An 11,742-nucleotide genomic window follows, 5' to 3' on the forward strand; every position below is an offset into this window, starting at 1 on the left:
TGTCTAAATACCTTAAAGAAAATACCATTGGTACGTTTCAGCTTTGAAGAAGTTTAGTGAGACCAACCATTCAAGTGTATTTGCAGATTCCTCAACAAGTATCAACACCTATCCTTTTTATAACAAACCTTTGCCCTTGGTGGTCTTAAGATCCGCCTTGGCCCTTCGATGGGGATGAGCGGTGGAGATGGCTTTTGGAAATGGATGATGCTACAGGCTAGTAGGGGTTATCCTTAAGACAGCTGTTGACTCCGCAAGTGATTCAAGAAGTCAGCGTGAGTTTGATCTTGATGTGGCATTGTTCCTCAGTTGGGGGAACAAAAGAGAAGTTCGGAGTAGTCGATATAGCATCAGAACAAATAAGAAGCTTCCAACCTGTCCTAGGCATTTAATGGGATTCAAGACATTTAATGTTGAATTAAATGTTGAGGTATGACGTTTGGGAGAGGATACTCCGAATCTCTTGTCCAACGCTAATTCGGCTGAAAAGCTATCGTGCGACAGCGGTTGTCATCAAACTCTGGGGCTCCTGCCTTTTTCACTGTCACCTGCTCCGAGAAGTGCTATTGCTTGAACCTTGCCAGTAGGTCTTTTTTACGTCAGGCTCGGGATCTTTGGTCTGACTCGGTTGGCTAGTTCCGGTTCAGCGATTTGTGTCGACTTGTCCATAACAAAAATCAAATTTGAAATTCTGATCAACCGCAATAAATACCACACCGTCCATTAGTAGTTCGGTCACATATATTTGTCATTGTATGAATAAAGAAGATGATTGCCTGTCAGCGGTCACTCATAGCTCACTTATTACTGATTGTTAATATCAGTTGCACTAAAATTTGCTCATGAGGGAGATTTGCAAAAATAGGATGTAAACGATGCCCTCACAAACCTTTGAACAATGTTATTTGACGACCTCAAATTCAAAATTGTTGTGGTTTTGTGAAATGATGATATATTATGAGAAAATGTCCAACGATACCATGTCTTTCACAGCAGTCCTTTATTGGTTATGACTCCTAAAATGATGTTGGAACCTGCATCAAATATGTGAGTTGTGCACTTGCAACTTGCAATGAAATTATGAGCATGACCCCAAAGATCTTTTGTATGCATTCCCATCATCTCTAACTTTTTTTTCTTTTTTTTGGCTAAAAGATCATTTATATTAACAGTGAAGAAGAGTACAATAAGAACTAATCCATATCATACATAATAATCAAATCACTAAGCCTGCAACATCAATTGCACCCTGTACATCAAAACTCACTTTGGGTTCCTCTCGCAATACATTGGAGATAAAACATAAAACCTGGTGTGTAGAAACGCACCACCAGCTAAAAAACAATAGCAGCCAAAGAGACCTAATTTGACCGAAATCTAGGTCTTCCTAAGGGATCCCGTTCCAACTCACCCCCATCAATTGAGGCCAGTGGTGGTCGACCTTGGAAGTCTGATTTCGCTGCCAACCTTGCCAGGTGGTCCACAAGTAAGTTGGCTTTCCTATAACAATGTGAAACATCCCATTGGATAGAAGATAGATATGCACTCAAACTTCTCTATCTTTGCGACATCCACCAGAGTCCTTTTTACCTTGGCGTAGGAGCACGACTGCAGTTGAGTCAATCTTAATCCATACCATCTTTATCCCAAGGATAACAACTTCTAATTCTTCTCTTTTAAAATTGAATCTCACACCGAAGAACAAACGGTATAATTTAACCACCTTGGCATTATGACCTAGAAAGTTCCAGCAGCCCTATTTTCCGTGGATTTCGTTGAGAACTCCCGTCCGTAAGCTGACCAACCCAGGGGCAGGGCCAGGGCTAGGGCTAGAGCTAGGGCTAGGGTGAAGCCATAATCAACAAACCTAAAAGAGATTTGAGAGGACTCTCCCTGGCTCTTGGATTTGTTATCCCAGGAGCTGGGCATTTGTAATCGTGTTTCATTTGAATAAAGTGTGGTTTACAAAAAAAATAAATAAATAGATTTGAGAGGATTGATCAAAAAATAATAAGCGGTGTCTTCATCTCATCTACACTTGGGAGTACGGACAAGATCTTCATCATTGGTGCAGTGACGACAAGACAACAGGTTCGGCGCGCGAAGTTAACGCTGTTATTGATTATCTTGCAAGTCATGTTATGACTGAAACAGAGATCTCTTATTTGGTTTCCTACCTACCGGACAAGCTGAGTACGATCACCGATGCGGACCGGAATGGTCATATTGATTACCGTATTTAAATTTACAATGTATTAGATATATATATTTTTTATTATAATATAAAGCGCATTTTACCGAAAAAACAAGACAACAGGTTCCACCACACTATTTGCTTCCGAAAGAAACGGAAAAGAGACTGGCGCCCCCTTCTTTATGAGATGAAGTCATACTCATAAGGATGACCCGTACGTCTCTTTGAATTAACAGGTTAACAAATGCAACCCATGCCAATCTCAATCTGGCATACGACATTTATCTAAAATTTCAAACTTGGAAAACCAACCATAACCAGATCGATTTATTAAAAGGTTCCACAAATGGGCCACTTGACTTTATGCAGCTTGAGTTCCAATGTGTTCCAACTTCCAATAATCCCATGTCCGTTGGATGTGCCCCTCCCAAACGCCAAGCACAACACAGAATGCAACCCAACTCAATCTGACTTTTTTTAAGGCCGGACCACGCTTGTGCACAATTATCTATAGAAAGAAATCTCATGGGTCCAGTACCACAAGTTAAGCATCTGATTGCCAACAAATATTTTGTTATTGCATCCATGAACGAAATAAATAACTTCTTTCTTTCTACATGTAGTCTCTAGTACGAAATAACGGTATGGATGTTTCACAAATTTGTTATGTAAGATATTTCTGCATCTTCCTTCTTATGGGAAATGCCTACAAAATTTAAGACCCCCACCTACCATAAACCAACAACAAAAAATCTAGTACCCAATTCCCAATTCCCATTTGACCAGTTTCCTGCTATTGTGCAGGGGAAAAGAATATACATGGCCAACTAAAAGTTTAATACAATTATTAAAGTACAGAAAAGTTCAACAACAACCTTCCGATCATCAGATCAGCCGGAGAGGCTAGGATATTATCGATGAGACTAACCGTTGCTCAACTTCCTCCCAGTCATGAACTTTAGTCACCAAGGGGTGTAAATTACCCGACCCGGTCTTGCACCAAGGGTATGAGTTCTTATAGTCGAAAAGGAGGACCCTGATTCCAACTTCAGCACATTCGACAGCATATCGTGGATTATCATCGATCAGTACTTGAGCCCCCAAGGACCTGCAAAATCTCAATTATTGAAAAAAATCTTGTTGCTTACAAATGATTTCTCTATTTCAAGTCTGCATCTGCTGTCCCATAGAATTAACCTAGAAAACCTGTATGGTTTAGTTCACTAATTTTCTTATCCTCCTATTTCTCAAATTTTATTTTTACAAATTTTAACAATTTTAATTCTCTTTCAACCCTTTCATGCAACAGTCATAACCGGATTGAACCAGAATTTGCTTCTCAAATGTCCACTCTGGTTTCAAAAACTAGGGATTCCACTATTGAAGAAAACTACATACAGACGCAAGTCGGAAGATAATAAAACTTGTAGGTGATTAACAGCAGATCCAGTAACTACCAACCCGCCCCCACCCCCAAAAGAAAAACAACCATTTGAGCTATATTTGATAATCTTTGTCCAACTAAAACTTACCTAAAATCTTCCATATTTCATTACAGGGTCCAGAAAAACTAGTGCTCTCTAGATTTTTCTATGATATTCAAGGATGTATAATTTGTGGACCCATTCTAGAATTAAAACAAAAAAGAAGACGGCCTAAGATGGTGACAAAGACATATAGATGTGTCTTCACTTAATCATCATCACACAAACAGATTTAAGGGGTTACCTGCAAATATCCGATTTTGGTCTCGATGTCCCATCCAGTGCAAAGTGATTGCCAAAGTGAATCTCTCGAAATAGTCCAGGATAGTGTTTCTCGATCCACTCGATTGTGTGGTCTTTGATTATATTTTGTCGAGACCTTCAAAGAAAATGTCACAAAATACAGATTTTAATGGACATTGTTAATTAATTCTTAAACAATGAGATATGAAAATTAATACTCACGTCACGACTGAGAGATCACAAAAGGAAGATAACTTATGGAGAATCCTCTGAGCACCTGGTATAGGATCGATCCCTGACTTGAAATAAGGAGTCTTGAAGAATTCATGGACTCGGATATCAGCTGCACAACAGAAAGGGCAAACTTATAGCATGAACCTCGATCATGAATTTGTTCAAAGCAACATATTTAAGAAACTGTTCCATCAGAAAATCAGCAAGCTGCCTCTACAAAGTATATGCACAATCTGTTTGACTTAGCAATCAGGAGATCAGGATGCTCTTGAAAAACATGTCCACCCACCCAGCCCAACCACCGGATGGCTCACTGGGGATCTGCTTCATTGGCATCATTAATAAGGCATTTTAATTTTCGTGAAAATTGTTCATAGATGGCATACTTAATGAAATGCCTACTGCCAAAAAAATTGTAAGCTGGCCTTGCAATGCAATGTAGTCCCAACATTTTCTGTTGACATTATGGCTTAGCATGGTCAGGACACTGTGGATTGGCCCTGTGCAGTTCAAAACTTGCCTGGTATAGTTTACCTTCTATATTCCTTGCTGGTTGGTTGACAAAGTTATCTCCTTAAAATAGTTTCTTTGAATAGATCTAGGAGATCTTATGTAATCTACGCAATATCTACTTTTTGCTGCAACTAATTTTTTCTAGTATACAAGACTTAGTCCTGTAAGAAAATTTGAAAATTCACTACTGTTTGATCAGCTTTATTGGTTAATATTACACCGCCCTGTGAGGGCTACTTTTGCTCATTGGATTTCTTCCGGTCTAATACTTTGAGATGCTGGTCATGGTTGTCATTATTTCTTCTTGCTACACATGAGGGGGAGATCAAAGACTTATTCAATATTTACTTGAGACTTTTTAAAGAACATTATTTGTGGACTTGGTCCGAGGTAACCTATACTGTCTTTTTATCTACCCACTTGGTTCACAGTAACCCGTATGACTTTTACCTACCTACTTGGTCCGAACTAACCATACTGCCTATTTGGTTCATAATACCTATATTTGACTTGTAGAGACCTTTGGTTGAGGCTCTATCTTTACCTTTGATTGAGCAGAATTACCATCTGCCTTTGTGCAATGAACTTATGTGCAAACATTGGGGCTGCATCTTTACCTTCTTGTGCAGACATTGAAGCTACATTTTTTACCTACTTGTGCAAACATTGGAGTTGCAATTTTTATCTACTTGTGTGGACACCAGAGCTCCATTCTTTATATACTTGTGTGGACATTGGAACTACACATTTTATCTTCTTTTGTGGAACTACACGTTTAATGTCGATACCTCCTGGACCAAGAACTTCCCAACCTTCTCGACCGGGCCATGACAGAGTGACAGGAAATTGACAAGGGCCAGAGTGTTGGAGGTCAATCAAGGCTCGAAGAGAAGTGAGATAGGGGAAGCCATCCACCATTGAAAGGGATTGAGGACCTCAAGACAAAGCTGGTGTTGCCTGGCAGGCAATCCACTTCTTATAAGCCGTGAAACTCCTGGAAGTCTTTCAATCCCATGCAGTCAACGCCAATGGGTGTGCTTAAGAGCTGGTGGCAACCGAATACCTTTATAAGAATAAGAATCAACGAGGAATCCAAGGAATCGTGAAGAAGAAAAAGCGTGACTAGAAAAGGTTTCAAAAGATGTTAGAAGATGCAACATCAATAGGTGGTGAGATTGAGGATGGAATCAAATAGCGAATGCACTTACAATGTTGACAGGTCCTGCATCTCCTACCTAATGTGGCAATTGACCGACCCAGCATCTCTTTCTTTCAATGATGCCAGAGCCGATACACTACTAGTTGAAAAAGCACTGCAATTGGAGAGTGCGTCTGTTTTCCAATTGGATAGAGGGACTGGAAACCGGGACCAGATCTGAATTAATAGGCTGCCTGCAGAAATAGTTGACTGACCGTATAACAATCATTCTTGTGTGTAGCGCATCACCTCTTTATGGGAGAGGTGCACTTGCTATAAAAGATGGAGGCTACACTAAGAACCATCCTGCTGGGGGTTTATTGAAATACACAAGAATATCGTTTCTATGAAAAATACCCATAAATGGGTATTTCAATTGAGATACCCAAAGTCTTTGGTTGATTAGGCGACACCCGGATTTGAACTAGGGGATTGAATTTGATCTCTCATCATTTTCCTGAATTAGTTGTGGAGCACTCAAAGCCAAGAGTAGGATCAATAAATCCAAAATAAGGTTCATTTGTGCACACCCGGATCATTTCACTCTCGATTATCATTCGAGGCGGTTTTCCCAAAAAAGTCGATACAATATAACCTATGATACTGGATCCAGGTAGATTGGGAATATACACCTCTGGATGATCGAAGAACCGAAAGGCATGCTGTAAGAGCGTAGGTGAGTGGTAAGCGTAGGGAGCCTACCCCAAGGGGGGCAACAGCAGTGTGGTTCTAGGCCTTGGTAAGCTATTGCCTCACCAACTAGCTAATCAGACGTGAACCCTACTTGGGCAGATTCCTCCTTTTGTCATTCAAAAAGAAAGACCACCAAAAGTAACAACCACCAAGATAGGCATAGTGATTTGATCATCTGCAAATAAGGTAGTGATGCCTCTTGACAAGGAGAAAGCTTCATGCAATACTAAAGCAAAGACGAACAACATGCCCTTAGCTCTCCCTACTTCAATGATGGCTTTAAGCATGGATAAGCAACCTAAGTGAGGGTCATTTTATGTTTTTTTATTATGTTGAAGTTGATTATCTCTTGATGAAGTTCCTTCAATGTCAATCAGCGTCTGCCATTGCTACTTATGCCCAAAATTGATGAAGTTTTTTTATATATACTTCTGTTATTCCAAATTTGAGCCTTGACTTGTATGCTCCAGCTTGAGTGGGAGCGTTGACGATTATGGCTTAGCATGGCCAAGATATCTTGGATAATCTTGGCCATGTGCAATTCAAAAATTGCCTAGTATAGTTTACGTTCTATTTTCCTTGTTGCTTGGTTGACAAGTTACCTCCCTAGGATAGTTTCCTTTACTAGACTTAGGAGATCTTATGTAATCTCTGTAATGTTTACTTTTTATTCTAACTCAGATAGATTAGTTTCTAATTCATAACTAAAGACTCACAGGAGAGATTCATAGACATGCAAGCTTTCTGCTCTTTCTCCCTTCCACCTTCTCCTTCTCTTCTTCTTTTTCTTCAGTCTCTTTCATTCTTCTTAGTCTTTCTCAATTTCTTTAGGTCTCTAGGCTTATTATAAGCAGTGAAATCCTGACAGATACCATTCTGAGAAGGATGTTTCCACAAAGCCTTGTCCAACATAAGAAGGTAGTCGACTCAATTCTAAGAAATGATCATATCAGACTGACTGTAGAAATTTGACAAGAAACCTCAAACTTTTTGGGGACATGGGGCGTTTCTCTAAAAGTCTTCCTATGCACCTGGAAATAGGTATCGTATGCCTATTGCCATTGCTAGGTATATTTTATATGGGCTGACATTATTCTAACTCAAGTTCAAAAAGCTCATCCACAAAAAAACTAAACAATGTACTTATTTAACTAAGTTACAGTGGGTATGCTTTGTTATTAGAAGTCAACCATCCTTAGCCACCACCATGATATTATAATAAACTGCACTACAAACATTTGTGGCTCTATCATAATATCAGAAACGAAAAAGAAATGGGATGAGTAATTAATTATGAATGGAACTGATACAAGCCTTCTATAACCTTGAAAACATTTACTCAAACTAGCATTATTTTGTTTATTCTCACCCCCCCCCCCACTCCCTCGACCAAAAGAATAAAATAAAATTTGGGGGTTTCCCTGTTTCTATTTTCCTTTTGGTAATCAATCTGTACTTGCAGATAAAAACAATAATAAGATTTAAAACAAAACAAAGATCTAACTTCATCGGAAAATGTTGATTCAATAATTCATCAATTTTTATTCCATTCAGTTTTAATAGGGTAGAAGTCAAGTCAACACTGTATAAACCATGGTTCTCTCAAAAAGGAAGTTGGTGATGTTCAACACCCCTTCACTTACTATAAGCAAAAACACTTTTATGGCAAGAATGACCAAATGTTACAGGGACAAATTTGTACCTTCATCACGTGAACAGTTCCATATCTGTAACAGGAATAAAAGATTCCATCAAACTACAATGAAATTAAAAGATAAGCAAAGACAAGAATGTAGTAATAAGGAGGAAACAAACTATAATAACTAAATCATACAAACAGGGATGGCAATTCTAGCTCTAAAGCCTGAATCTTTTTGGTTACCCTGCCTAAAGGAGGTAGGGGTGTTTCAGCATTCAGCCCTTTAAATGAAAAGGCCAGACCGCCAGACTGGGTGCTCAGCTGAGATAAATTAACACTTCCATCAAGTAAATTATCCAATCAACCATAGCCCACATAATGCACTGACAGACAACCCTGTAACTTTCAAATGTATTCTCTGTTTTGCATGGTCATTCACATATGTGTTCAATAGTCCATAAGATGAGACAATAGGAATAATAAATTTTTGGTAGCAATAGAGCAGCCTGAATCTTCTGAGCACCTTGATTTGTCCTAAATGCATTCTATAGTTGGCTCATAGGAAGTGCTGGAAAAGGATAAATAGCCCCTAAATCAACATGGCTAGAGCAAGTATAAGTTGAATTCTCCCAACTTTTGTTACTCAAACAAACCAAGCTGTGAGAAGGGGCATTACCTTAAAGAACTCATAGACATGATACTCTGAAACTGAGCAGTGCAAAGAGTATCGATCAGCAATAAATTTGTTCAATGCTGAAACGAAGCTTCCAAGAACTACATAATCAAAGAAGCAACCAAAAAGAGATAGTGTCAAGTGCCAAGAACAACTAGAAACATATCTATAGTAGATAGAAACAGAAGATTTCAAAACACAAAGGACAAACACCAGAGGAAAAAAATGATGCTGTCAAGGTAATACAAGAATTCCCTATCAAATCAACATGCTGAATTATTATAGCTACCTAACACCTAGGAAAAGGAAGATCCAATGCGTCTATGCATTTTCAGTACTCATTAAGGCAAAACTCTGGTGGCAGTAACAGAAAATCATGAAATAGTTCCTAACAGCAGACCCATACAGCTGACTTCAAGGTACATTCTACAATGGAGCAGCTACAAGACCAGAAACGTTGTACATAGTCACAGAGATAGACACTTACTCGAAACAAAATTTCAGGACCATCTAGGGTTGCTTCTAGAAAGAAAGAATCAGTATTGCAAACAGACAGAACTTAATCCAATAATCAAATATCATTATCTCTATAAGTGGTCACTCTGTAAATAAATATACATGATTTAATGAATCTGTCAGCACATCAACACAGAAGACAACCCAAGTGTAAAACTAGGAGAAATATGAAGAGAATAAAACCAACAGAGGATAAAAGATGGGAACACAGGTGAGCGATACCTTCATCCACGTCAACGGCAACAACAATTTTCTTGGGCATTGCATGGTTCGGGAATCCAAGAGGGCTCCCACGTTGATACGTACCACGGTCATTCTTCAACCATGCAGCTGTGCCCCTTTCAAACCCAACCTCTGGATCATGTACCAGCTGTTTGTGTGGAGCCAATGCACAAGGTTTATTGAATCCGTTGTCAACTCTCCTATTAAGGCTGCCACTGCGATCAGAGCAGCTTTTCAATATCAATGCATCGACGGCATTTATCTGAAATCTGCCAGACACATCAAACGAAGGCTTTCCAAGAAAACCATACCGCTCCTTTGCGGCACAAACCTGACTAAACCCACGGAAACCCACGAAAAAAGGATCCTTACTATAAAGTAGAGCCATCACACTCCAATCTGATCTAGTGATTCCGAGACCAATCAACCGCAGACCTTGCCTCCTTAACATAACGATGTCACATTCCAGCAAAACAAAACCCACACCCTATGGGCGAAAAAGAAACAGTAAAGAACGCCAGAAACCTAAAACAGCATATCAGAGATCAGCTATTTCGTGATATCCTAAGGTTCAACTCGATATACTCTTGGCTAACAATTTGAATAACAAAAATCAGTATCTATATCCAGCAACAGGTAGTAATCCTTTACCCAGGATAGTGAAAAGCGAGAAACATGGAATATAGGAATTAAATAAACCCTAAGAAAGAAACAGATTTGAATACATTGAAAAGGATTTCACCCAATTTTGCCAGGGAAGAAGTTCCAAAGATTTCTTCTGAGATATTCTTGGAAGATCACGACGAATCTATTGTTTTTTTCTTTTTCTTTTTCCTCCTAGGGAATCAATGTTCCAAAAATGAAAATGCAAACGAATCTCCAGACAAAGGTGGTGGTGGTGGTGGTGGTGGGGGAGAGAAGTAACTCTGGTGTTTGGATTTTCTCTCCCAGAACTGATCGGCTGCCATGGAGAGAATGCCGAGCCATTTTATAGGATCTCGACTGCCTTTCTTCCTTTATGCGCCCCTTTTTTGAATGGCTGAGAACCTTACGAGCGGCATTTTATTTTTACCACAAAATTCCCATAAAAATTTGATTCTAAAAATTTAATTTTACGTAAAAGTGAAGGAATGGTGCAGTTTCAGGGTGTATTCCTTTCAAAAATAGGGTGTATCGGGTCAACCACACAATTTTTAACCAGCAATAAAATTAAAATAAAGACAATTTAGCTGGTGTATCAATAAAAAATAAAAAGAAACAACGAGGTCAATCCCCTGACACCCAGCAATGCTTTAGCTTAATTCTATCTTACCTTGTGAAGTCCTTATTTTAATTTAAAAATTCAAAATATTCTTTTCTAAGTATTAATGCTATATTGATATTTCTGTTTATAGAAATAAAATTAAATTTTGCAATAAGAAAACCTAATTTCGAAAAGAAAATTATCTAATCCCTATTTTGATGTCTATCGTTCAACCACTATCCAAAGAATCCACTCGAAGTCAAAGCACAAGAAAAGGTAATAAATAATGAATGAATAGTCTAAGATAACAAGGAACAATAATCCTGTCGATCAAAGAAAGTAAAAAATATTATAACATATTTTCTTTTAAAAATGGATGATAATCGAATTCGGATAGCGATATTTGGTAATTGAAATTAGAAATTGATAATAAAAAATATAAAAAGTGACAATTATCAATCAATAATTGGATAGTTTATCGGATCGGATTATTCGGATGCCTTCTCTAAATTTTTTGATCCCGATAAGCACCGGATTCGGATTATCAGATAAAAAATTGGATAAAGTAAAATATTAACATCTTAAAATAGATGATAATCGAATCGGATAGCAAATCGTAATTAGAAATTGATAAAACAAATTAAAAGTGACAATATCAATCAATAATTGGATAGTTTATCGGATCGGAATCTGATCCGTTTATAGGTCTAAATCTAGGTGCATGGAAGCCTGTCCGGATGAACCTCAAAAAAAAAAAAAAAAAAAAAAGGTCATAAGTTCAAAATAGACGGGGCGGGGGGGGAGGGGGGGAGGAGAGGTTTTGCGGACAACAAAGTCCCCAATAGGTTAACATGGGGTGGGAAGTTCAGGAGAACGGAAACCTGTATGGA

At 38.5% G+C, this 11,742-nt stretch overlaps 1 protein-coding gene across 1 annotated transcript; it reads right to left on the reverse strand.

Moving 5' to 3' along the window:
• Window positions 1–2,295: 2,295 nt before the first annotated feature.
• LOC149012035 (Haloacid dehalogenase-like hydrolase (HAD) superfamily protein) lies at window positions 2,296–10,678 on the reverse strand. Its single transcript, XM_089163129.1, has 7 exons — window positions 10,335–10,678; window positions 9,610–10,134; window positions 8,875–8,972; window positions 8,262–8,286; window positions 4,144–4,264; window positions 3,923–4,057; window positions 2,296–3,302 (listed from the first exon to the last, which is right to left on the reverse strand). The coding sequence occupies exons 2-7, from the start codon at window positions 10,058–10,060 to the stop codon at window positions 3,098–3,100; spliced, it is 1,035 nt and encodes a 344-aa protein (XP_089019255.1). The 5' UTR covers window positions 10,061–10,134; window positions 10,335–10,678; the 3' UTR covers window positions 2,296–3,097.
• Between the last annotated feature and the right edge of the window lie 1,064 nt (window positions 10,679–11,742).

This window comes from Hakea prostrata, chromosome 7 (genome assembly GCF_041222555.1).
Source record: "Hakea prostrata isolate BN-2017 chromosome 7, UWA_Hpros_2, whole genome shotgun sequence".
Taxonomy (NCBI): Eukaryota; Viridiplantae; Streptophyta; class Magnoliopsida; order Proteales; family Proteaceae; genus Hakea; species Hakea prostrata.